The following is a 26313-nucleotide window of genomic DNA, read 5'->3' on the forward strand; positions in this document are numbered from 1 at the left end:
TGCTGTATCTTTATGGGCCCTACTTCTCTATTGTTTAGCTGTATGGTCTCCGAGTCTTTAATTGTTTCTGTAAGTTGCCCAACTAATCTTGCCAAATGTAAATCAACTAAGGTGGTGGGATAGGATTGGTTAAAGAATTGTTTCATAACAGGCTAAGATTGGTGAAAAATACTGTCTTGTAGTACGTGAGTTTAAAATGATTGGTTAAGGTGCAGCTAAGCAGGACTCAAGTTTCGCTACGTAAATAAACTGGGGTCCAAAAGGAAGTTCTTTGGAACCTAACGCCAGGACACAGGCCAAGATGAGAGCTGACAGACCTCAGCACCCGGCCAACTATATTGTGCAGAAGCAGCTGTCTGAGGCCTCAGATGATCTAATCTTGACTAGCCACCGAGAAACGTCTGTCTGCCGTATTGGGAGTGGTGAGCACAGGTGTCGAGTCCATGGGTGCTCCGGGGCTGGAGCACCCACGGGGAAAAATTAGTGGGTGCTCTGCACCCACCGGCAGCCAAGCTCCCCTCACCCCCTGCCCCACCGCCTCCCCTGAGCGCGCTGCGTCCCCGCTCCTCCACCTACCTCCCAGTGCTTCCTGCCTGGCTGCCGCCAAACAGCTGTTTGGCAGCGTTAGCACGCTCTGGGAGGTGAGGGGAGCGGGAACGTGGCACGCTCAGGGGAGGAGGTGGGGACGAGGTGGGGCTCAGGCGGGGATTTGGCGAAGGAGTTGGAATAGGGGCGGGGGGGGAGTTGGGGCAGGGACTTTGGGGAAGGGGTTGGAATGGGAGCGGGGCAGGGCAGGGCGGGGCCTCATGGCAGCGGTGGAGTAGGGGCGGGGACAGAGGGGGGTCAAGCACGCATGGGAAAGAGGGGAAGTCGGCGCCTATGGTGGTGAGAACTGTGTGCTTAGCGTGCACCTTCTGTTTTGGTAACTGTGAATAAGTAGAGGTTAAGGATATTACTGCGTAAGGCTCTTTCACTGGTAAAAGGCACTGCAAACCTGCAGAAGAATACGCCCTGAGCCCTAGGAACTGGGTAAGAATGGGTACTTACATTAACCAGGTTACACCATGAGCCCTAGGAACTGGGTATGGGTGGCCCTGAGCCCTAGGAACTGGGAAAGGGTGGGGGTACCCAAATTAACCGGCTTACACCTTGAGACCATGGAAGTATAAAGTTAGGGTGTCCTAGAGTGTGCGGGTATCAGCACTTTATTCTGAAATAGCTGAAGCCACTTCCAAAATGGACAATTCTAGAATAAGAGCATCTATGCGGCTGTTCATCCAGAATAGCTATTCCAAAAGAACACCCTGTGTATACAAACCTTAAATCTCATTTAAAAGTCAGTGGACTTGCATCGTTGAAAATGGGACTTTGAACCCACAAATCATTTAACTCCAGTGGGAATCAGGTGACATGGTTCTTCCATTGACCTGCTTTGTGCTTCTGTGCCTTTGTTTTCCATCTGTAAAATGGGAATAATATTCACAGGGGTATTGTAAAGATTAATCAATTCATGCCTATAAAGCACTTTGGGATCCTTGGATTTATACGCTTGATGGCATAACAGTTTTTGTTTGTGTTTTTCATATATACGTTTCTGAACCTTTTTGGAATTCTACTGAACGTGGTGTTTCCTCTCGTGGCAGGGAGTAACGCAGAACACCACGCACTTTGTTTCTTCAATAAAACAAAGCAAAAAATAAGAGATGGGAGAAGCTGGAACCCTGAAGGAAGGGTAATTGAATGGCTGTCTGTGACACACTGTACCACAAAGTAGCACCCTGTAATCCCCCCCATCCATCATTCATATATTGTTGTGATCTTTCATACAAAGCGTGCCATGTAAGATATCACAGGAAAGGTCACGATCTGCTGAAACCTGGAGCGCTCTGGACAGCATGCCCTTGAAGGACAGGTACCACAGTCCAACCCTGCCCATCCGCTAAAGGAGGTGCTCCAAACATGAGTCAGGCCTCCAAAAGTCATGAGATTGCTTATCTACAATCTAGTGACTTATAAGCCAATCATTTAGCATTCTTTTTATTTGTCTTCTGGTTTTTGAGCCTTTAGGTCATACTCAGGGAACATTTTTAAGCTCTTTTCTCTAACCATGAGAGCTAGAATTTTTTTTTTTTTAATTGAAGCTAATATTCTCACATACTCATATGACTTCAGTCACAGGGGCTTTAAGGAACATACCTAAGATGTGTGGAAAAAATGGCAAGAGTTGGCAACGCTGGTTTTATCACAGTAGATTTGAGCTATTAAAGAAGACAACAAAAGGCCGGTCCACACTGGGGAAATTTCCCCCCAAATTCTAACTGGTTCTGCTGAGAATTTGGAAAAGTTACCTCAGGACTGCCATAGTCCTGCTCAGACTGTAAAAAGCTGAAACTTGCATATATTCTGTGTAGCAACAATAATAATAACAAGCCCTTGCCCTCCTCTAGCACCTTTCATCTGGGAATATCCGAAGGCTATAAAACCACTAAGTGTCATGATATCCTGGTGAAGAAGGTAAGGGGTATGTCGGGATCACTTCACCCACCACTGAAATGCTGTCACCTCTGGGTAGATGTGACAGAATGCACCCGTGTCTGCACCCTAAACACTGTTGTAATAATCGTTGTACAAAGTATGCCTTGTGAGGTATCATCTTGTCATACATCTAAAGGGAAGGATAACCACCTTTCTGTATACAGTGCTATAAAATCCCTCCTGGCCAGAGGCAAAACCCTTTCACCTGTAAAGGGTTAAGAAGCTAAGGTAACCTAGCTGGCACCTGACCCAAAATGACCAATGAGAGGACAAGATACTTTCAGATCTGGAGGGTGGAGTTACTTTCACCCCTGCAGAGAAGAAAGCACTTGCGGGAGGTTGTTAGTGGTGTACAGATTGTTGTAAATAAACAATAAATCTAGTATCTTTATTCCATCTGTGCTTTTTAGTGTCTAGCAAAGTTATGAATTTCAACTCCCAGGTCCATCTTTTGAAAGTGTTGTGCAGGTTTCCTTTGAGGATGAGGGCTGATAGATCACATACAAAAGTGATTGCTCTGTGAGAAGTGCTCACGCATAGGTGATGTGGTTGGTGTTCTTGTCTTCTTACCTTCTTGTACGAGTTCATTTGAGAGCATAGTGATTGCCTGGTTTCACCCACTGTAACACTCTGTAGCTCAAAATAGCACCCTCTGACCCCCATATTCATCATTCATATGTGGTTGTGATATTTCATAAGAAGCATGCCATGTAAGATATCATATGAAAGGTCACGATCTGCTGATACCCGTTGTTCTGTCCAAATATGTACATCATTCGTGTGTATGAAGTTATGGGATTTAGCTGTAGGGTTGTTGTATGTAAGACAGCAGTATGACTGCTCAGAGCTCAAGTATGAAACTGCAGAAAAACCTGAGTGTCTCTGGATTAAGTTTAGAAGTGTGAGCAACAAGGGTGATGTCGTGGTGGGAGTCTGCTATAGACCACCGGACCAGGGGGATGAGGTGGACGAGGCTTTCTTCCGGCAACTCGCAGAAGTTACTAGATCGCAGGCCCTGGTTCTCATGGGAGACTTCAATCACCCTGATATCTGCTGGGAGAGCAATACAGCGGTGCACAGGCAATCCAGGAAGTTTTTGGAAAGTGTAGGGGACAATTTCCTGGTGCAAGTACTGGAGGAACCAACTAGGGGCAGAGCTCTTCTTGACCTGCTGCTCACAAACCGGGAAGAATTAGTAGGGGAAGCAAAAGTGGATGGGAACCTGGGAGGCAGTGACCATGAGATGGTCAAGTTCAGGATCCTGACACAAGGAAGAAAGAAAAGCAGCAGAATACGGACCCTGGACTTCAGAAAAGCAGACTTTGACTCCCTCAGGGAGCTGATGGGCAAGATCCCCTGGGAGAATAACATGAGGGGGAAAGGAGTCCAGGAGAGCTGGCTGTATTTTAAAGAATCCTTATTGAGGTTACAGGGACAAACCATCCCGATGTGTAGAAAGCATAGTAAATATGGCAGGCGACCAGCTTGGCTTAACAGTGAAATCCTTGCTGATCTTAAACACAAAAAAGAAGCTTACAAGAAGTGGAAGATTGGACAAATAACCAGGGGTGATTATAAAAATATTGCTCGGGCATGCAGGAGTGAAATCAGGAAGGCCAAATCACACCTGGAGTTGCAGCTAGCAAGAGATGTTAAGAGTAACAAGAAGGGTTTCTTCAGGTATGTTAGCAACAAGAAGAAAGTCAAGGAAAGCGTGGGCCCCTTACTGAATGAGGGAGGTAACCTAGTGACAGAGGATGTGGAAAAAGCTAATGTACTCAATGCTTTTTTTGCCTCTGTCTTCACGAACAAGGTCAGCTCCCAGACTACTGCACTGGGCAGCACAGCATGGGGAGGAGGTGACCAGCCCTCTGTGGAGAAAGAAGTGGTTCGGGACTATTTAGAAAAGCTGGACGTGCACAAGTCTATGGGGCCGGATGCGCTGCATCCGAGAGTGCTAAAGGAGTTGGCGGATGTGATTGCAGAGCCATTGGTCGTTATCTCTGAAAACTCATGGCGATCGGGGGAGGTCCCGGATGACTGGAAAAAGGCTAATGTAGTGCCCATCTTTAAAAAAGGGAAGAAGGAGAATCCTGGGAACTACAGGCCAGTCAGCCTCACCTCAGTCCTTGGAAAAATCATGGAGCAGGTCCTCAAAGAATCAATTCTGAAGCACTTAGAGGAGAGGAAAGTGATCAGGAACAGTCAGCATGGATTCACCAAGGGCAAGTCATGCCTGACTAATCTAATTGCCTTCTATGACGAGATAACTGGCTCTGTGGATGAAGGGAAAGCAGTGGACGTGTTGTTCCTTGACTTTAGCAAAGCTTTTGACACGGTCTCCCACAGTTTTCTTGCCAGCAAGTTAAAGAAGTATGGGCTGGATGAATGAACTATAAGGTGGATAGAAAGCTGGCTAGATTGTCGGGCTCAACGGGTAGTGATCAATGGCTCCATGTCTAGTTGGCAGCTGGTTTCAAGTGAAGTGCCCCAAGGGTCAGTCCTGGGGCCGGTTTTGTTCAATATCTTCATAAATGATCTGGAGGATGGTGTGGACTGCACCCTCAGCAAGTTTGCAGATGACACTAAACTGGGAAGAGAGGAAAATAGGCTGGAGGGCAGGGATAGGATACAGAGGGACCTAGACAAATTGGAGGATTGGGCCAAAAGAAATCTGATGAAGTTCAACAAGGACAAGTGCAGAGTCCTGCACTTAGGACAGAAGAATCCAATGCACCGCTACAGACTAGGGACCGAATGGCTCGGCAGCAGCTCTGTAGAAAAGGACCTACGGGTTACAGTGGACGAGAAGCTGGATATGAGTCAACAGTGTGCCCTTGTTGCCAAGAAGGCCAATGGCATTTTGGGATGTATAAGTACGGGCATTGCCAGCAGATCGAGGGACGTGATCGTTCCCCTCTATTCGACATTCGTGAGGCCTCATCTGGAGTACTGTGTCCAGTTTTGGGCCCCACTACACTACAAGAAGGATGTGGAAAAATTGGAAAGAATCCAGCAGAGGGCAACAAAAATGATTAGGGGACTGGAACACATGACTTATGAGGAGAGGCTGAGGGAACTGGGGATGTTTAGTCTACGGAAGAGAAGAATGAGGGGGGATTTGATAGCTGCTTTCAACTACCTGAAAGGGGGTTCCAAAGAGGATGACAGAACAAGGAGTAATGGTCTCAAGTTGCAGTGGGGGAGATTTAGGTTGGATATTAGGAAAAACTTTTTCACTCGGAGGGTGGTGAAACACTGGAATGTGTTACCTAGGGAGGTGGTGGAATCTCCTTCCTTAGAAGTTTTTAAGGTCAGGCTTGACAAAGCCCTGGCTGGGATGATTTAATTGGGTATCGGCCCTGCTTTGAGCAGGGGGTTGGACTAGATGACCTCCTGAGGTCCCTTCCAACCCTGATATTCTATGATTCTATGATCAAAATGCAGTTTGGGAAGGACATTGAGGACGTGTTCCAGCTTTGTGGGTCATCAAAAAATGAAGGTACCCAAAAATAAGTGGACACTTGGCAGAATTGCCCAGCTGCCCTGAAATATTATTGGCCAGCAGTTGAACTCAAATTGCAGGGTCGAGGCCAATTAGAATTTAACTCCTCATCCTTTGAATTCAACTGTTGGCAATTCTGCCAAGAGTCCATTTATTTTTGCGTACCTTCATTTTTGCATCCCCAACTTCTGGGGATTTTGTCCAGATTTCTCTTTTTTTGAGGTTTTGCTTTTATATATAAAGGGCCTGGATTGAAGTTCAACAGCTGTATGCATCCGATGAAGTGAGCTGCAGCTCACGAAAGCTTATGCTCAAATAAATTGGTTAGTCTCTAAGGTGCCACAAGTCCTCCTTTTCTTTTTGCGAATACAGACTAACACGGCTGTTACTCTGGAACAGGTGTAGACGTGACCTGAAGGCATTTTTAAAAGCAAAATCTGATGACTGATCTGCTCCAGGCACGATCTCAATCAAGATTTGCGGGCCTATAAGTCGATGAATGTTTCCCATCTTTCCAGCAATATTCTGTTTAAAAAAAAAAACAAAAAAAAACAAGCCCTATTTTTGGTGGTTCACTTTTCTAATGTTGGTGTTTAAATATCCCTCTTTCTTGTAGATACTTAGGCATGTGAGTAACTTTAAAACTCAATGGCCTAGATTATGGGTCGGCAACCTTTCAGAAGTGGTGTGCCGAGTCTTCATTCACTCACGTTAATTTAAGGTTTTGCGTGCCAGTAATACATGTTAAAGTTTTTTAGAAGGTCTCTCTCTGTAAGTCTCTATATTATATAACTAAACTATTGTCGTATGTAAACAAGATTTTCAAAACGTTTAAGAAGCTTCATTTAAAATTAAATTAAAATGCTGATCTTACGCCGCTGGACCGCTCAGCCGCGGCCAGCCTGGGGTTCCGTTCACCTAGGCCAGCAGCAGGCTGAGCGGGGCCTGCGGCCGGGACCCCGGCTGGCAAGGGGCCGGCAGCCAGAACCCCCGACCGGCAGCGGGCTGAGCGGGGCCAGCGGCCGGGACCCCAGACCGGCAGTGGGCTGAGTGGCTCAGCCCGTTGCCAGTCTGGAGTTCTGTCCGCCGGCTCCTGCTTCTGGGATCCCGGTCCTGCTTACATAGGGTGGGTACCTACCTTCTCCCTGGTTCTAGCCCAGAGGAGTGTGGGTCCTCTGCGCTCTGCGCTTTAATAATCTGTCCCCGCAGTGCAAAGCACAGCTGCAGAGGACGTGGGGCAGGGTCTCGGAGTAGCCGCACTTCCTGCAACGCTTGTCTCGGTTCCCGTGGCGGACGGCTCCGTTGAGCGGGACGCAGTTGAGCCGGGCACGGGGGATGAACCGCTAGTCGGCGAAGCGGGTGAAGCTGCCCCCGGCGAGGAAGTGGTTGCTGGCATCCCACTTGCTGGTCAGTTCAAAGGCTTTTCCCTGGTCTGGCTTACGCTTCAGGGCTTCTATGTACAGCGAGTGGATGGCTGCCTTCAGGGTCCTCTCCAGCAGGCCCCTGGCGCTCGGGGTGACGATGGTGTTGTCCTCAGACCTGATCTGCGGCACCCGGGCCAGCTCTTTTCCGCCCCCCGACCCCAGTCCCCTATCGGGGCAGGGTGAAGAAGCTATGTCCTGCCGGCGGCTGCTGCAGGGCAGGCAAGCTCCCCACTCCCCCGCCTCTTCCCCCAGCCTGCTGGGTGCCTGCCCCGTCTCCTCTCCCTCCCTGCCGCCCATCAGCTGAGGGCCCTGGCAAGGGAGGGGGAGCCACAGCGCGCTCCTTGCTCCGGGGAGGAGGCGGAGAAGAGTTGGGGATGGGGCCTTGGGGAAGGGGGGTGGAATCTGGGCAGGGGGCTGGGAGCACCCCCACGACCCTAGCCCCTGCCCCCAGCCCTCTGCTCTGACCGCTGCATCCCCCCATGAACTCAGCCCTGACTCCAGCACCCTGCACACATACCCAGCCCCCCTGTCCTGACTCCAGCACCCCACACACAGCCCCAGCCCCCCCATGCCTTGGCTCTTGCACCCCCCACATTCCCACCCCCACCCCTCGCACCAAATGGGAGCTGCCCAGCTACGCACTCGGCACCCAAACCTCCTGCCCTAAGCCTGAGCTCTCTCCCTCATTCTAGCTCCTGGCCAGACCCTACACCCCAACCCGCAGCCTCCTCCTTCACTCCCACCCTCAGCTCAGTGCAGAGAGAGGAAGCGAATAGGCTAGAACCAGGGAGAAGGAAGGTACCCACTCTATGTGGGCGGGACCCAGATCCCAGACTGGAAGCGGGATGAGTGGGGCCGACACCCGGGACCCTGGCTGGCAGGAGCCGGCGGACGGAACCCGAGACCGGCAGCGGGCTGAGAGGTGCCCTGGGGAGAACCTGCTGCTTAAAAGAATTAAAAGTCAGCTGCCTCGTGTGGCTGCGGGTCTGTTCCCGGGAGCTGGGGGGTCAGCGGGTCAATCCCCGCCCCCGGCACCCGCTGCTTTCTCCGTCCGCACGAGCTGCCTCGCTCCTCTCGCCGCTGCCGCCGGACGCGGCTGATCTGCATAACCCCGCCCCCCGACAGGGGCCCCGCCCCGCGCCGCCCCCTCGTCTCCCCGCCCCAGGCGCTGGGTGCCGCGCTCCGCCGCAGCCCCTCTCGGCCCCGGCCCCGGGGGGCGCCTCCGGCCGCCACTGGTCCAGCCACCGCCGCGGCCCTGCCCTGAGCTCCCCCAGCTTCTGCACTCGGCTCGGGGAGCCCGGCAGTGAGAGCCGGGCTGTGCATGGAGGGGAGTTTCTGGGGGTGCGGGGCGCGCAGGGGCGACGGAATTTCCGGTCCCTAAAAGGGGGGGGCCACCAGCGCCGGAACGTGGCCACCCCCCTCCCGCGGCTCCCCTTCCTCCGAGCCCCCACCCTTGCCCCTCCCCATCGCTCGAGGCCCCGCCCCTTCCCCCCGAGTTCCCCCCGGCGCTTCACTTTCTCCCCGATCTCCTGCTCTCATGCCGCCTCTTCCCCCCAGTCCCCGCCCCCGCCCCGCCCCTTCCCCCAAGGCTCTGCCCGGTGCCGCCCCTTTCCCCAGTTCTCCAACCCCGCAATGCCCCTTCCCCCTTGTGCTTCCCCTTCTTCCTGAAACCCTGCCCTGCCCCGCCCCTTCCCCAAGACTCCGCCCCCACACCGCCCCTTTCCCCAAACCCCGGCCCCACACCGCCCCTTTTCCCCATCGCCGCTCCCGCACGGTCCCACCCCTCCTGGGCCCGCCCCTACCCCGCCTCTTGCTCCAAGGCCCCGCCCTCGCCCCGCCCTTTCTACCGAGCCCCCTCCCCCGAACAACCTCTTCGCCCAGTCCCGTCCCCACTCCGCCCCTTCCCCGGAGTCCTCACTGCCACGCTGCCCATTGCCCCCGGGTCCCTGCCCCCTCACTGCCCCTTCCCTCTAATCCCCACCCCTGGTTGGAGGTGGAGGCTGACAGCTTGCAACCCCCCCCCCGTAATAACCTCACGACCCCATTTTGAGAACCCCTGGGGTACAGAAGGGCTCAGCAAAGACCCGCGGGAATTCAGTGCGCAGGGCACATGAGCTGCGCCTTCTCTTCGTCCTGCCGGAAGCCTGCAGGTGGCGCTGTTACACGCCGGGGAGGGGCCACCCTGGGGCCTGTGCTGGGACCCGCACCTGAAGGGGGGAACAGCAAATTGCGGCTGCCGGCAGGCCCCGCCCCCCAGCAGCGGCAGGCCCCGCCCCCAGCTCCCGGCGGGCCTTGCGGCAGCGGCCGGCGCGCTCGGTGCTCGGGTCCCGGCATGGAGCGGGGCGGGCCCGCGCTGGAGCTGAAGCTCTGGGCGGCCCAGGAGATGGGGCTGCCCCCCGGGAAGGTGCCCCCCGACGGGGCCTTCCGCCGGTGAGAGCCCCGGGCCCCCAGCGCGGGACCCCCCCCGTCTCCCGCCCCCCCGGACCCTCCCCCCCAGCTCGGGCCCCCCCGGCTCCCGCCCCCCCGGACCCTCCCACCCAGCTCCCTCGGACCCTCCCCGCCAGCTCGGGGCCCCCCCCGGCTCAGGTCGGGGCCCCCCCGGCTCCTGCCCCCCCCGGCTCCCGCCCCCTGCATCCCCCCCGCTCCCTGGCTCCTGTTCCGCGGGTTTCCGTTTTCCTCCTTGTCGGCGGGCTCCTGCGGCTCCCCCCCCCCCGGCCACCTTTCCCCTGCTCCTTCGGGGTCCCCGCTGTGGGGGCGGCCTCCCTCTCTCCTCGCGTCCTGCCCCCCGGTCCTCCTCCCCCCTTGGCCCCCCCTTGCCTCCTCTGCTCCTTGGTACCTTCCTGCCCCAGCCCCCAGCCCTCCACCTTTCTTCCCCATGGGTTCCCTGACTGCCCTACTGCCCCCACATCCCCATTCACTGCCCCTTGATTATATCCCAGCTGTGGGGCCAGAGCCCCCCCCCCCACTCCGCTCTCCCCCATAAAAGGGCCTCCCAGCCCCCTGCCAGGTTACCCCCGAGCCCTGTGAGGTTACCTGGATGAGCCTGGCCCGGTGGGGGGAGGGAAGGAAAAGGGGGTATCCAGCCCTGGGGCAGGGACGTGGGGGGGGGGTATACGGCCCTCAACCAAGGGCCACCCATGCTCCTCGTAGAGGTTTCAGGTCGCGTCCCCGTGGGGCTGATGCTGTTGCTCTGTATCCCCAGGATGTGCTCAGGCCAGTGTGCGGAGATCTGGAGATACGTCACCCGGCACGTGCACCACCAGAGGTGAGAGGAATGGGGTTCGGCGCCTTTCCCCTCAAAGGGCCGCTGGCTCCCACCCGGCCCCAGGGCGGGGGTCTGGCTGGCTCAGGGGGGCAGCAGCGGGGAATCGGACATGGGGCCTTCTGCTTTTCAGGTCTCCTCCCAGAGCCAGGGGTAGAACCCAGGAGTCCTGGCTCCCGTCCTCCTCTGCTCTAACCACTGGATCCCCCTCCGTTCCCAGAGCCATTGCTGCTTCTGCAGTAGATTCACCCCTCTCTCTTTCCTCACAGGAATGTGAAGAAGATCCGAGGGAACTTGCTGTGGTATCCTTTCCTCGTTCCCTTTTGCCGTGGGGGCTTGTTACTATGGGCAGCTTTTTCACCAAGGGGCCTATCCAGCCCAGTGTCGTGCCCCGTCCCTGCCACTTAGATCAAGCCCCTGGGCCCATCCAGCCCGGTGTCCCCTATGCCCTATAGGAGCGGGTTTAATTTCCTCGCCGACCCTTGGCTGGCGTCCGTCTCCTGGCCTTGGACCTCCAAGCTTGCTGGCTCCGACCTCTCCCTGACATCTGTCTGTCTGTCTGTCCATCTGTCCAGGCCTCTGTCACTCTCCACGTTCAGCCTCCTTTACTCAGGCCTTGCCTCAGGTACCAGCATCTGGAGGAGGCAGAGGTGAGGGGGCCGGTGGAGACTGCTGGGTGGATAGGGGCGTGTGGGTGGGATGGGACGGGACGGGTGTTGTGGATGGGATTGGGTGTTGCTGTGGTGGGTGGGGGAGTCGGTAGGGGATGGTAATCTGGATTTGGAGGGGCGGGGAAGGGGATCGGGGTGCTGTGGGATGGGATAGAGTGGGTCAGGGTAGGGGATGGGGTCGTGGGGCAAGGTGAGGATCAGGTGGTGCTGCGGGGTGGAATAGGGTGGGAGCAGTGGGTGGGAAGAGAGTCGGGGTGGGATCGTGGTGCAGAGGGGTCCTATGGCATGGGATAGTGGGTGCCTTGTTGCTGATCTGTGGATCTGGGAGATGAGGGTGGGGGATTGGGGTGATGCAGGGTGGAACAGGAGCCTTGCCATGGGGTGAGCAGGATGCCTGGGTCTACAGCAGTCGGTGTCTCCCCCTCCGCACAGGGAAAGCCCAGTGGGTCGGAACCAGAGCAGGAGCGGCGCCAGCAGCTTGCCCAGGGCGTGGCCCGCCTGCGTGGGGAGCTGCAGCAGCTGGACCTGCAGATAGAGACAGCCCAGCGCGAGGTCATGGCTGACGGTAAGGGGGGAGCCCCAAGGATCTGGGAGGCGGCGTAGTCTGTGCCTCCAGCGCTCTACCCCAGGCCATTGCTCTGGGGGTGGGGGGCACAAAGTCCACCCCAGTCCTCCCATCTGTTCTCCCCCAACACCCAGTGGGATCGTCCCCCTGCAGCCCAAATCCATTTCCCTCCATTTCTTTGTGGGGGGCGGGGCAGGATTGTTCCCCTGCCCTGCCGTCCTTGGGGGTAGCATCTCCCCACGTGGTCTCTTCCCCATCCGCAAGGTTCCCGTGGCCCCTGGGGCTGCTGATTTTCCCCCTATGGTCCCTCCCCAGACAATCACCTGTGGGGTTCACACCCGTCAACTCAGGACTCCTGGGTTCTGGGAACGGGGCAGGGGAGTGGGAGAGGCTGGGAGCCAGGACTCCTGGGTTCTATCCCCAGCTCTGGGAGGGGAGTGGGCCCTTGTAGTTAGCGTCTGGGGCTTGGGGTGAGGTTTCCCTGATGGTCTTTCTGCTCCGACCCCTCAGAGGTCTCCCTGGAGGCGGCCCAGGAGCGGATCCGTGACGCCCAGCGCCGCTCCCTGCTGCTCAAGGCCTATGCGGCCCGCCTGGCCAAGGAACGCCAGCAGCTGCAGGGCAGCGTAGCACAGCTGAGGGGGCGGCTGGAGCAGCTGAAGGACATCAGCAGGTGTGTGGGGGGTGGTTCCATCCTTAGCGTGGGGTCCCCACTGCTCCTGGTCGCGTCCCCCGGAATCCTTTGCTTCTGAAGCACTATCTGGTGGACATCTCTGCTGGGCAGTAGCTCCCAGAATCTTTTGCTCCTTGGTAGGGGGTCCCATGGCAGGTGGCATTAGGGATTGGGGATTGCCTATCCTGGGTAGCATCTCTCAGTATCCTTTGCTCCATGGCAGGGTCCCGCTGGGTATGGGGGGGGGATGTCCTTAACTGTGCTCCCCCTTCCTCTCCCGCCCCCTGCCTCCTCCCCCCCCGTCCCGCCCCCCCGCCAATTTTCACAGCCTCCTCTGGTCTCTGCAGAAAGGCCAAGGTGGAGCTGACGGTGGGAGGGAAGCTGCCTGACCTTGGATTTGCTGGCTTGGAGCCTGAAGTACTGGTGAGTTGGGGAGAGGATAGTGGGTAGATCCTGGGCGGGGGGGAGAGGAATTTGAGAATCCTGCTCCCCTCTGCTAGTTGGGGGTGGTGATCTGGGGATCCCAGTCCTGGATCTCATGGGGGGGAATCTGGAGATGCCAAGGCAGGCTCTAGTGACAAGGGGTACCCGGTAATCTGAGCCCTGTGAATGCCAGCATGGGGCTCTGGTGATCTCCCTGTGGGATCTGGCGATGGGGTTTGGTTGGGATGGAGGAGGGAATCTGACTGAGCCTGGTGCCGAGCCCCGGGGAGAGTCTGTCGGGCCATTGGCAATCAGGTCTTGGGATCCTGAGGGATCTCCCTGAACCTGGTGCCTGGATCCCAATAAGGGGGGGGATCCAGTAGATCCTGGTGATCTGCAGCTTTCTTGAGGGCCATCGTGTCTTCTCCACCCCGGTAACCCGTCCGCGTGTCTGTCCCTGTCTCTGCAGCGGGACGTGCGGACGGCCTGCCAGCTGCGCTTCCACTTCCTGAAGTCACTCTTCGAGCACAGCACATCTGGGGCTGTCCCGTAAGACCCTGTGAGCTCCCCTGCCCTCTCCTTCCCCCGTGCTCTGTTTCTGACCCACCTCATGTCTCTCTCTCTTAGCAGCAGGACAAGCGAGGAGCTGCTGGACGCGTCCTACCAGCACTGGCTGAGCACGGTGGAGGTAACGGAGGGGAGGGAGGGAGGAGCAATGGGGTAGGGACCCTGGGGACGGCTCGCCTGCTACAGAGATGTAGCCACCTCTGGGAGGGGCAGCTGGGCGCCCCTTAGCGCCGGGCTGGGGCATTGAGGCAGCCCTGACTGCCAGGGGAGAGCCCCCTGCCCTGCTCCCTGCAGCGCTGCGCCCTCTAGCCCCGTATGGGGCATTGGAGCCAGCCGTGAGGGAAAGTACAGCGTCCCTGGCCCACTCTGGCTCATCCCACCTCTCTGCCTACGCAGGACATCGTGGGTTCCCACCCTCCCAACCATGTCCTGGCAGCCCTGGAGCACCTGGCCCTGGAGAACACCCTGCAGATGCAGGAGCTCACCAGCCGCATTGACATTCCCCGCGACGTAGAGGCCCTCAAGTGGGTACCGCTAAGGGGCTGACAGTGTGGGGGTGTGGTGCTGTACGGAGCTATCGCCCCCCAGTGGTGGTGGCTTGTACTTGGGGGTGGGGGCAGAGTCAGAGCTCGAGAGAGAGGGGTGCTGTGGGGCTTTGGCCCCCTGGTGGTGTCAGCTTGTACTGCAGGGAGCAGAGTCTGGGCTCTGGGGCCTGTCACCCCAGAGGTGCTGCAGTGACCCATGACACCAATGCTGGGACCTGTATCTCTGTCCTCTGACCTGCAGGTTCCGCTACGAGAGCTCCCGCCTGGAGGACCTGGCGGGGCCGCCAGCAGCCCTGCCCTCAGTCCGGGGCCTCATACAGGTGAGTGGGGGCATGGGGAGGGGCAGGCAGGGCCGCATGTGGGGGCTGGGCAGTGCCAGTGGCTAGGATATAGTGGGGGGGAGGGAGCCACATTCGGGGCTCCTGGGGTCTGGGATATATCAGGGGGAAGGGGCTGTATCTCAGTGCTGGGGGGTCCCAGGGACAACAGGGCCCATATCTCCAGCTGGGTTATAGTGGGGGGAGGGGGCAGAGTCCCCTGGCCCCTCCTTACCTGCTCCCTCCCCTGGCTGCAGGAAGGCTGGAGCAGGTGTGAGGAGCTGTGGGTGCAGCAGCTCCCCCTACAGGCCCGGGAGCAGCGCTGCACGGCCCAGCTGGCCTCCCTCGTGCAGGAGATGCACCGGCTGGTGGCGGACGGCTCGGAGCACGCAATCCTTGCCAGGTAGCTGCTGCAGGCCCTGGGAGACACCCTGCCCCCTGAACTCAGCCCTGCACAGTTCGTGACCACCCACCGCTGGGAGAGCGCTCCCTGCTGGCGGGACTTCCCACCCCAGGGGTACCCCGGCTCTGTCAGGGCCCCCTGGAGCGCGCTCCCTGCTGGGGAGACTTCCCTGTCCTGTGGGGTCCCCCTGCGCTCTCGGGGCCCTGTGGTGAGCACCCCCTGCTGGGGAGACTCCCCCCCCACCCCCGCACTGAACTGGCCTGTCTCGCCCGGCCCCCAGGGCGGTGCTGGAGCTGGAGCTGCGGGCTGTGCGGCTGGCAGGGCTGCGGGATGGGCTGCGTCGAGGCTGCCAGGAACTGGAGCAGGAGGCAAGTGCCCGCCATGCGGAGCTGCAGGCCTTGCAGAGCAAGCGTCAGCGCATCCTGGACTTCCGCCACCTGGTGGTGAGTGCGGGAAGCACGGGGGGAATCTGGGGGCCAGAGCAGGGCAACCTCTGGACGTGGGACCTGCCTGGGGGGTGGGGAGGCAGTAGGGCACACAGGAGGATGAGGTGGGGTTGGCTGGGAGGGTGTCCGTGGGTGAGGGGTTCCTGGAGGGGGAGCCACAGGGTACCTGGCTGGCCTGTGGGGAAGGAAGTAGAGGGGGTGCATGCTGAGGGGAGTATATGGGTTTGGGGATGATGGGCGGGAGGGGAGGCAGGGAAAAAAAGGAGTGAACAAGTTGGGGGTCGGGGGGGTTCCTTCTGTGGGAAAGGGAGCGATTGCGGGGTTGAATATGGGGTGCCTTGCTGCCCCGGGGGGAGCAGGGACACTGTCTTGAAGCAGCCCTAGGACTGACACTTTCTCTACCCCCTTCCCCCCAGCGTGAAAAGCAGCAGCACGTCCGGGCTCTGATCAAAGGCACCTCCTACATCAAATGCCAGCTGCGCAAGGACCAGGCTGAGGTGAGACATCCTCCCATGCCATGGGGCGGGATCAAGGGGCACTGACAGAGGATGGGGGAGTCCAGGGCTGGGATACCAGGAGGCTGTGGGTCGGGCCTGAGGGGCACCGGCAGGGCTGGGGGAGTGGGGCCCAGGGCTGGGAGGGCGGGGCAGCAGCATGGTCTCCCCCAAACCCCACTCTCTCTCTCTCAGGTCCAGGCCTTCGTGCAGAGGAAGCTGCTGGGCCCGGAACAGGACGTGACCCTGGAGTCGCAGCGGCTGCACGGGGGGGTGGAGCGCGAGGTCCGGCAGCTGGGGGCCATCGCCCTCCCCTGCCTGCTGCACCGCAGCCTCCCGGGGTGAGTCTCCCCCCACCCTCCTGCTCTGTCTGATTGCTCTCCCCCACAGCGAGCAGGGTCCTGGGGCCAACTGTCCCCTCTTAGGCTGCCCCAGGGGCTGGGTCCCCATATGGGGGGGGCGCACCTTGGCCTTGGGGGTGTACCTGTGCTCCCCCTCCTGCACTACTGGACTTGGGGTATGCAGGATTCCTGGGATTTTCTCCCCCCTCCCCACCTGTGTCCCATTGAAACGGGGCTGAGACCCACCCTGGGAAAAGCACCCTGAGATCTGCCGGTTGGAGGGAGGGAGGGAGGTTCCCGCAGAGCAGTACTGGTACTCTGCTCCTCTGCCCCAAGCTGGGGGCGCTGGTCCTCTGGGAGGAGCATCAGTACTTAGGCAGTGGGATTAATGCTTCAGTCGGGGCACGGAGACGAGCAGGAGCGTTGGTGCTGGGGAATACTAATGAAAACGCCGTATTCTCTGGGCGGAGAGCTAATACCCTGAGAATAGGGCAGGGGCTTTAATACTCTGGTGGGCGCATGAATACTCCCTCCGGGGGGGGGGGGGGGAATGCTCTGAGAGCCTTGGTACCCGAGATCTGTGGTAGGAGGATTAATACTTTCTGGGCTGATAATGCTCTAGGAGCGTCGGTAGCCTATAGCGGTGAGAGGAGCATTGATACTCTGGGGTATTAATACTCTGGGAACACTGGTACCTGCTCTCCCGGGGGTACCAATGCTGTACTATGCCAGCAGGCTGCTGTGAGGACGGGGCCCCGCCAGCCCTTCCTGGGGAGCGGGAGGGCTGTGGGCTGGGGTGCCCGGTGGGGATGGGGGATGCCTGAGGGTGAGGGGTTCAGGGGCTGATCCTCAGCTGCCCTGACCCGGTCGTCCCCCGCCTCCAGGTCCCAGCAGGTCCCGGCCCACGAGCTCTCCATCCATCGGCTGGACCGGACGGGGCTCGCCCAGCACCGGGCCTTCCTCACTGTGTGCCAGGCTGCCGGCTTCCCTCTCTACAAGGTGAGATGCACACTTGGTGGAGCAATGGGGCAGGGAGCAGGAATGTCTCCCCACAGGGTGGGAGTGAACCCCTCCTGTGAGACCCTCTTCTGGGGAGAGATGGGATGGGGGGCCCCGGGGAGGGGGTGGGGCAGGAGCACCCCCCAAGTTTATTCTGCATTAAACCTCCCCAGAGCCCCCTGGGGGGTGATCTTGGGGGAGAGGGGGCAGGTCCTGTCTCCCCTCACCCCCTGTGTCTATCTGTCTCTGCCCCAGGCCCCGGAGCACCTCCTGCCCCACATGGCTGAGCTGAAGAAGGAGCTGCTGGCCCTGCGTGCCCAGCTGAGTTACAAGAGCCAGGCGCTAGCCAGCCTGCAGCAGCGCCAGGGGACCGACGTGCAAGGTGAGCTCTCCCCATGGCTCCAGGGGGGCGACCCCCAGCCTGCGGCCCCTTCCCAGGGTCTGCGAGGGGCACCCTCCTGGCACACGAGCCGGCCTGAAGGGTGGCAGGACCATGGCACCCCCCCCCCAGCCATAACTCCTCCGGGCCTCACCAATGTCTCTTTCCCCCAGTCCTGCTGCAGGCCCTGCGGGACCACGACCGGGAGCAGGCCGGAGCCCTGGGGCCGCGGATCCAGCTGGTGACCGAGCAGTGCGAGCACCGCATGGAGCACTGGCCCGAGGTGCAGGCCACGATCGACGCCTGGTGAGGAGCCCCCGCCCACCTGGTTTATGGGACGCCTTGTTCTCCAGAGGGGGGAGGCCCTGCCCATTCTGTGCTGGGAGGGGGTCCAGGGTTGGTTCTCCCCTGCCTGGGGTGGGGTTGGGGCTGTGAGGAAGAAGGGGGCTTGCCCAAGTGGAGGGGGGGCACAGGAGGGACTGATTGGGGGGGGGTTGGAGGCTGGGGTGGGAAGGAAGGGGGTGGTCTGGTGCCTCTGGAGAATGGGCGTAGCTAGGGGGTGGCTGGGGGGGGGGGGCATTGCCATAAGGGATGATGTGGGGGGGGGCAGATTTTGAGTGTGGACGTGGTCGTGTCTGTGCTGGGGGGGGAACTGGGGCAGGGGGCCGGAAGGAGCCATCTCACCTGCTGCCCTCTCTCTCCCCGTCCCTGTGTTCAGGTGGGAGCAGCCGGGGCAGTTCTCCCTGCCGGCGGAGCACCGCCAGGGCCTCACCTTGCAGCAGTGGCTGGAGCGCTGGACCCTGGCCCTCAAGACCCTCCAGCAGCACAGCTGGGCCTGATGGCCCTGTCCTGCCTGAGAGGGGCTCGGGGAGCCCCGCCCCCAAAGGGGTGCAGTTGTAGGTAGCCACACCCATGTTAGGGAAGGAGTGTGGGTGGGACGCGCCTATCTGGGGTGGAGGTATTGGGGGCCTAACCCAGCTGTCCCCTCTTCCGCAAGGTGGGGGGGTCAGTGTAAGGGGGGGTGACCCAGATGCTGGTGGTGGGAGGGTTGGTGGGGCTGAGCGGAGATGGGGGAGCAGTGTCAGGTGTGGGGGGGATCCCACGTGGGTTTTGTGGCGTTCTGTAATTCCCATTGTTCTGAATAAACTGACTAATGCGCATTCAGGTCTATGGCAGGGACTGGGACATGGGGCCTTTCCCCTCTGGGGGACGCCAGCTCCGACCTGTCCCAGGGCAGGGACTGGCAGGCTCAGGTGGGTGGGGAATGGTCCCCTGCTAGGGGGCACCAGCTCTATCTGGCTGCTCCAGGCTGGCTTGGCCTGTGGTTCTGCCTGGACCATCCCACCCTCCCTTGTGCCCTGCCCTAGGGGCCAGTAAAGACGGCCCTGTCCCGGGCACCTGAGCCCAGGGGTTTATTCCTGTGCTGAGGTAGCAACAGCCCCTGCTGCATCTTCCTTGCCTGTCCTACCCAGCGCAGCCCACTTGGGGCAGGCAGGGATCCCCTCCCTGAGCTCGCTGCCCTGGCTGCGGCCATGCCCACCTTGGCAGAACCACCTCTGAAGCCTTTGGGGGGTTTTGGGGGCAACTTTGTCCTTATCCCTCTTCCATGGAGAAACTGAGGGATGGAACAGGGAGAGGTGAGTGGCTTGAACCCAGGAGCCCTGGCTCCCAGACTCACCCCCTCCCCCTTCCTATTGGAAATCAAGTGGAGGGAAGCTTTGCTGGGGGGACCCCCAGCTAGGAAGTGGGGGTAGACAGCACCTATCGGTGGGGGGCGGGAGGCCCCTCTCAGGCTGATCCCTCTGACTTCCTCAGACCGGGCCCTGGGAGTGTCCCAGAGCTGGCCACCACCTGGGTGATTTGCAGGGGGGAAGGAGGGTGCCAGCATTGTACCCATCCCCTGGGAGCTGAGGGGGTCTGGAGTACCCTCAGCTGGTTGGGGGGACATGGGCTCCTGCTTCCCTGTGCTGGCTGATAGCATATGCAGGCTTTGGCTGATCCCCAGGACAAAGCCCCGCAGCACCCTGCAAATCAAACAATTCCCCTGCCCACAGCTAAGATGCTGCTGGCCAGGGAGCCGAGACCCCACTGTCATTGCCAGGGCTGCTAATTCCCCTCAGCTCAGTCGCAGCCCAGCTGGTTAAAACATCCTCTTGCCGGACTGTGCTTAACGTGGCCGCAGAACCGAGTGCGGAGGACCGAGCATTCTCTGGTTGCAGCAGCTTTTGTCCAGCAGGCCCAGACCTTCCCAGGCATTTTGGTGTCTCGCTGCCCCTGATTTCCAGGAATGACGGTGGATCAATCTTAATAGCCCTTGCAATTTCCTTGCTGGCTCTGGGACCCCCCCCGCCCTTTCAGCCCTCCTTTTGCACCCCGCTGTACAAACCGGCTTTAAACCCCGGCTTTTCCTACTGAGGAACAAATGTAGTAGCCCAGCATGATCGCAAAGCCCTAGAATCCTGGAGACGATCAAAGTGGCTCTGAGCCCGAGAAACATTTTCCCTGCCCCTCCTCTAAATATCAAAGGCTGCCCCCAAAATCCAACTAGGTCTTGGCCATGGATCTTGTTCCCTTGATGCCAACGGGTTTTTGGTTTGATGTAGGGCACGAGATTCCCAGCTTCCTGGGCCACTGGGCTCGGAAGGGAGCGAGGAAAAGGAGCCAGCCGTGGTCCTGTCAGTGGAGCTGCTGGGTAACCCATAATATGCTCGTGGGGCGTGTTTAATCCACTTGGTGGTCAGGAGGGAAACCTGCCCCTAAATCTGTGCACAAGGAGAACCCACTTGGCTGGGAAGGGAGCGAGGAAAAAGAGCAAGTGAAAAAAAATAACCAGCGAGAGAGAAAAGAGTGTGAAAGGCAGAGAAAGAAATAAAGGGAGAGTAAAAACATTAGAAAATGAAGGAAAGAAAGAGCATGAAAGGTAGAGGGGAAAAAAGCAAGCAAGAACCTGCAAGCTACAGAAGGAAAGGAACAAAAAAGAACAAATGAACAAACAGGAGCGCTAGATAAAGCTAGAAGGGGACAGTAACAGAAAGGACAGACTGACCTGTTAAGCAAGGTTCCACCCCAGATTCTCCATGTTGGGGGCACAGGCCCTCCCACTTCCCTTCTGGCTTGAGATCCTTTCTCCCCTGCTTGGGTTGACCATCCATGCTCCCCAATCCCAACCCCCTTCCCATATGCTTGGGAATGGGTAGGGGAAGGCATCTTCCTTTGCAGGGCTTCAGCTGAGCAGTGCTGTGGGTGTCTCTCCCTGGGGCGCTTTGGTTGGGGTTATTTAAGCTCAGTCCTGAGCGTCTGTGTGTGTGTGGGGGCGGGGGTGGCGTTTGTGGAGCGGGGGCACGCACCAGAGAGAGGAACTGAACCCAGCCCAGCACCGGCTGGAGCCCAGACGCTGGCAGGTGGAGGAACATGTCCAGAACCTACTTGGATGGTGTCGTCCATCGCTGCTCCCCGAGGGGGACGGATAAGCGCAGGGGGGCGGGTGTAGTCGCAAACCGCTGCGGCCGGTTTCCTGTTGGTGTGACCAATTTTTGTAAAGCTTTTTTTTTTTTTTTCATCCCCGTCTTCTTTCGTCGCGAGGGCTGGGCGGCTTTCTTCACTGCCATTGAGCAGCACGAGGGGCTCAGAGCAGAGACTCGGGGAACTTGGCGCGGGGGGGGAGATGTACGGAGGGTCACGGGGGTAAGAATCCCAGTTAGCCCTTGCAGGGCAATGGCGGTGCCATGGCTTTTAGTATTGAGGTCTATTGATCCGTACACAGCAGCATCTAAAGAGACCGGGGCAGAAGCAGGGCCCCCGTTGTGCTGGGGGCTGCACAGACAGAAGGACAGTCCCTGCCGCAGCTGAGATCAGGGCCCTGTTGGGCGAGGCGAGAGACAGGCCCTGCCCCAAAGAGTTTACAGTCTCCATACCCAAAAAGTGGGAGGAGAAAGAGAGGCCCGGTGTCACACAGCAGCACTGAGAATAGAACCCAGGAGTCCTGGCTCCTCCTGCTCTAACCAGTGGCCTCCACTCCCCTCCCAGAGCCCGGATAGAACCCAGGCGTCCTGGCTCCCAAAATGGGCGGGAGTGGGGTCTAGGGGTTAGAGGAAGGGAGGCTGGGTTTCGGGAGTCCTGGGTTCCATTCCCAGCTCTCGGGTTAGAGTGGGGCTGGGAGCCAGGACTCCTGGGTTCTTCCCATCCCCCTTTTAACCATTTCACACAGCAGGAGGGGGCAGGGCAGGAAGTGGTGATGGGGTGAAAACTACCAAGAAGTGTAGGGAGCCTGTACCAGGAACTCGGTGGTGCAGAAACTACGGTCCCCTCCCCACCTGTAACCCCCCCTTGGCTGACATTGGATTGTGCCCCCTCAGCCCCCAATCCACCCCCATGTACCCTGGGGGGGCAGAGAATAGCCACAGCCCAGTGGGCCCTGGCCATGCCCCCAATCCTCCCCCTATGGGCCCTGGGAGACAGAGAATAGACACCCCCGTCCAGTTGAAGTTTCTCAGTGACCCAAAGTGTGTGTATAGGAGGGGAATGGGGGGGGCGGTGTGTGAGAGTATGGATTTGTGCACGTTTGTGTGTGAATCGGATTCTGTCGGGGTTTTGTGTGTGGGCGGGTGTTTGTGTAGCTGTGCAGGTGTGTGTGTTGATGTGGCTGGATTTGGGTGGGTGTTTGTGTATGTTAGTAATAATGTGTGGGGGGGGGCTGGATTCATGCATATGTTTGCAATTGTGTGCGTGCATGCTCTGCTGCCCTCTGCTGGCTGTAGCGACAACCGCTTCTCCACGCATCACAGCCCCCAAACTGTCACCTCCAGTGGCGATTCCCCCATCCTACACGGGCTGGCCGGCCTGACCCTTCACCCGTCTGCGGAGTGTGGTGGGGGCTTCAGCTCGCCCCCTGTGGCTCAGCAGGGTGGAGGAGCGGGGCGCTGGGCTCCGATGCACCTGGAGGGCAAATCAGGTGGGGCAGGGCCTGTGGTTTCCGTTTCACGTTGCCTGGTGCTGGGTCATTGCACAATCCCCAGCCACGCCGCACAGCAGGCCCCGAGAGGGAGTGGGGGGCCTAGCAGATGATCCAGTACCAGGGGGGAGAGGATATGTGGTTGGGGGGAGGGAAGGCCTTGGGCTGCACTGGAGGAGTACAGAGCAGGGGTGACACCCCAAAAACCTGCAGCAAAGGGATGGGCAGATGGAGAGGGATAGAAGAGGCAGCGAGCCTAACATCTAAAAGGGGAGTGGGGTCTAGTGGTTGGGGGTGGGGGCTGGTGGTCTGAATTCCTGGGTTCTATCCCGAGCCCTGGGAGGGGAGTGGCGTCTAGTGATTAGAGTGGGAGCATGGAGAGGGGCAAGCCAGGACTCCTGGGTTCTCCCCCTGGCTCTGACTCTTGTGTAATCCCTCAGCAGTTACCCAACCCGCCAGTGTGTGGGAGCGAGGGGTGGGGCCGGGTTGCAACACGGCCCAGAGTCCCGTGCGGCCCCCTTAGTTACTCAACCAGGGGCAGGGTGGGAGATGGCCTGGGAGATCTGCTAAGAAAGGTGCTTCCAGTAGGTTTTTGTGTGGGTCACGCTGCCCCCTGCTGGATAGACCCCTCTAGATCAGAGCCATGGACCCCTCTAGCCCAGTCTCAGCCTGGGTCAGACCCTGGGAGTCCATCCTCATCTGTCACCACGGCTATGTCTATGGGTCTCCTGGAAAGGTCCATTCCCATAAGTAGCTGTCCAGTGGCAGTGAGTTCCACAGGCCTCAGCACATGCTGCATGGGGCAAGAGGTCCTTGTGTTGGGGGCAGTGGGAGTGAACTGTGTGCGGTTATGTCTCTGAGAACGATTGTGAATATTGCGGTGTGTGGGGGGTGATTGTGGCTCGGGGTGTGATTGTTCCTCTCTTTCGGGGGTGGGCTAGTGTGTGCCCAGGGTGTGTCGGGGCACAGACGTCTCCCTAGGGCCAGCTTGCATGATTTCCCATCACGAACCAGCTCGGTGCTGGTGCCCCCATACACGGGTGGGCAGTGACGGGCCGGGGGGGGGGCAGATGTGATAGATTCAGAAGGAAGCATTTTGGGAAAATCAGTCAAGGCCCTGAGCAGAGCTGGGACAGAGACACAGTTACCCCTGGAGCACCCAGGCAGGGGAGTGGGGACTAGTGGTCACAGCGGGGTGGGGGCTGGGCGCCAGGACCCCTGGGTTCTCTCCCTGGCTCTGGGAGCGGAGTGGGATCTAGAGGTTAGAGCAGGGGGACTGGGATCCAGGACTCCTGGGTTCCATAGTGGCAGCTGTTTTTTCCTGTGTCTCCCTCCCTAGAGATCCCAGCCCAGCCCCCTAGCCGAATGTGAGCGGGGTTGGGGGGCGGGAGGGAGGTTGCCCTGCCACTTCAGAGTCATGATTTGAGCCCCGGGGCTCTGACATCACGGAAACACCCCTCTCCATATCTCTAGCCCAAGTCAGAAAGTAGGAACCCCTCCCCACATGCGGAGGAAACCAGAGCGGCTGGACATCCACCAGACCCCCCCCATGGCTGCAAGGTGAGACCCCCCTGCACCCTCCTGGAGAGCCCCCTGCTATGAGGGACCCAGGGCACCCAGAGAGGGTCAGGAGGTGAGATGGGGCTGCGGTGGCAGGAAGGGGGCAGAACTGGGGGCTGGTGCCAGGTCGGGGGCAGGCTACACGAGGGAAAAACGTGTGGCTTTGTTTAATTTTTCCCAAGGCTGTGGCTGGATACAGGTTTTTGGAATGACTTTCGGGAAATATTTTGTTTCCAAACAGACTCCAGGTACCAAACGATGGTGCTAAGACGCTCCCCCTGCGCCCCTCGCCCATTACCCCAGGGTCCGAGCCTCTTCCCAACCCGCAGGGTAGTTCTCCTCCCAGGCTCCTGCGAGGGCGGGAAGCGCCACCAGCCCCATTTCCCGGATGGGAGAACTGAGGCCCAGAGAGACTGAGTGATGTGCCCGAGGGCACCCGGGAAGTGTGGGGCAGAACAGGGGGCTGGGACCGGAGTCTTTTGCTTCAGTAAGTTTCTGCCCTCCCGCCTCCCCACTGTGCCGTGTTTCTGTGCCGCTGAGTGGTGCAGGGGCGGGGCCTGGGGAGAAGGGGCCGTCTGGGGCGGGGCCTAGAGTGAAGGGGCGGTGCGAGGGCGGGGCCTTGCAGGAACGGGCGGGGCATGGGCGGGCCTTGGAGGGGTGGGACAATGCGGGAGCGGCGATGGGGAAAAGGGGCGGTGTGGGGCCGGGGTTTGGGGAAAGGGTCCGTGTGGGGGCGGAGTCTTGGGGAAGGGGCGGGGCAGGCCAGGGTTTCAGGAAGAAGGGGAAGCACAAGGGGGAAGGGGCATTGAGGGGTTGGAGAACTGGGGAAAGGGGCGGCACCGGGCAGAGCCTTGGGGGAAGGGGCGGTGCGGGGGGCGGGGACTGGGGGGAAGAGGCGGCATGAGAGCAGGAGATCGCGGAGAATTGAAGCGCCGGGGGGAACTCAGGGGGAAGGGGCGGGGCGGGGCCTCGAGCGATGGGGAGGGGCAAGGGTGGGGGCTCGGAGGAAGGGGAGCCGCGGGAGGGGGGTGGCCACGTTCCGGCGCTGGTGGCCCCCCCCTTTTAGGGACCGGAAATTCCGTCGCCCCTGCGCGCCCCGCACCCCCAGAAACTCCCCTCCATGCACAGCCCGGCTCTCGCTGCCGGGCTCCCCGAGCCGAGTGCAGAAGCTGGGGGAGCTCAGGGCAGGGCCGCGGCGGTGGCTGGACCAGTGGCGGCCGGAGGCGCCCCCCGGGGCCGGGGCCGAGAGGGGCGGCGGAGCGCGGCACCCAGCGCCTGGGGCGGGGAGACGAGGGGGCGGCGCGGGGCGGGGCCCCTGTCGGGGGGCGGGGTTATGCAGATCAGCCGCGTCCGGCGGCAGCGGCGAGAGGAGCGAGGCGGCTCGTGCGGACGGAGAAAGCAGCGGGCGCCGGGGGCGGGGATTGACCCGCTGACCCCCCAGCTCCCGGGAACAGACCCGCAGCCGCACGAGGCAGCTGGTTTTTTTCTAGCAGCAGGTTCTCCCCCGCCCCGGGGAAGGGCACCGCGCCCGGCAGCGCCGCAACACCGGGCTGATGCGTGGAGCGGACGGAGCGAGCTCCTCATCCCGCTCCCTGTTCCAAAACTCCATTTAATATGAAGCTCTCGCCTGGAGAACACACCGGAGATTAAACGGAGAAGACCAGACACTTGATCTGAGCCATAGAGACCGAGAAGCGATACCGGGAGCCTGGGACACCGCGCTGCCCTCTCGCCCCCACAGCTGTTCACGTCCCCAGGAGCTACTCTGATAACTTCGTAGCTAAGTGGCAATCACTGCCCCGGAGTGACTCCGATGCGGACTCCCCGCACCGGTTTCTGCTCAGACACAGAGCATTCTCTCCGCCCGCGTCCTCGGCTCATCTCGCCGGGCCCCCTGGCTGCCGCCGGACGCGGCTGATCTGCATAACCCCGCCCCCCGCCAGGGGACCCGCCCCGCACCGCCCCCTCGTCTCCCTGCCCCAGGCGCTGGGTGCCGCGCTCCTCCGCAGCCCCGCTGCCCCTCTCGGCCCCGGCCCCGGGGGGCGCCTCCGGCCGCCACTGGTCCAGCCACCGCCCCGTCCCTGCCCTGAGCTCCCCCAGCTTCTGCACTCGGCTCGGGGAGCCCGGCAGTGAGAGCCGGGCTGTGCATGGAGGGGAGTTTCTGGGGGTGCGGGGCGCGCAGGGGCGACGGAATTTCCGGTCCCTAAAAGGGGGGGGCCACCAGCGCCGAAACGTGGCCACCCCCCTCCCGCGGCT

At 59.8% G+C, this 26313-nt stretch overlaps 1 protein-coding gene and 1 non-coding gene across 2 annotated transcripts; one reads left to right on the forward strand and one right to left on the reverse strand.

The window, feature by feature from the left end:
- Positions 1 to 9730: 9730 nt before the first annotated feature.
- LOC142069931 (HAUS augmin-like complex subunit 5) lies at positions 9731 to 18706 on the forward strand. The gene is made up of 19 exons (XM_075122731.1): positions 9731 to 9894; positions 10667 to 10729; positions 10996 to 11028; positions 11352 to 11376; positions 11830 to 11962; positions 12473 to 12632; positions 12980 to 13055; positions 13525 to 13604; positions 13683 to 13743; positions 14019 to 14146; positions 14409 to 14487; positions 14742 to 14887; positions 15168 to 15330; positions 15750 to 15830; positions 16023 to 16168; positions 17053 to 17167; positions 17423 to 17549; positions 17720 to 17852; positions 18265 to 18706. Exons 1-19 carry the CDS (start codon positions 9797 to 9799, stop codon positions 18383 to 18385), a joined length of 1968 nt encoding a protein of 655 aa, XP_074978832.1. The 5' UTR covers positions 9731 to 9796; the 3' UTR covers positions 18386 to 18706.
- A 6863-nt stretch (positions 18707 to 25569) lies between these two features.
- On the reverse strand, positions 25570 to 25756 carry LOC142070086 (U2 spliceosomal RNA). The gene has a single exon (XR_012666018.1). It is a non-coding gene; the product is annotated as a U2 spliceosomal RNA (small nuclear RNA).
- Between the last annotated feature and the right edge of the window lie 557 nt (positions 25757 to 26313).

Source organism: Caretta caretta, chromosome 24 (assembly GCF_965140235.1).
Source record: "Caretta caretta isolate rCarCar2 chromosome 24, rCarCar1.hap1, whole genome shotgun sequence".
Lineage (NCBI taxonomy): Eukaryota > Metazoa > Chordata > Testudines > Cheloniidae > Caretta > Caretta caretta.

Bases quoted from the DNA above. Each gene is read 5' to 3' on its own strand.
- LOC142069931 (XM_075122731.1), top strand. From the start codon at position 9,797: ATGGAGCGGGGCGGGCCCGCGCTGGAGCTGAAGCTCTGGGCGGCCCAG. The intron at 11,029-11,351 runs GTATCCTTTCCT...GCCTTGCCTCAG, and splicing joins ATCCGAGGGAACTTGCTGTG to GTACCAGCATCTGGAGGAGG. The intron at 14,488-14,741 runs GTGAGTGGGGGC...CCCTGGCTGCAG, and splicing joins CAGTCCGGGGCCTCATACAG to GAAGGCTGGAGCAGGTGTGA.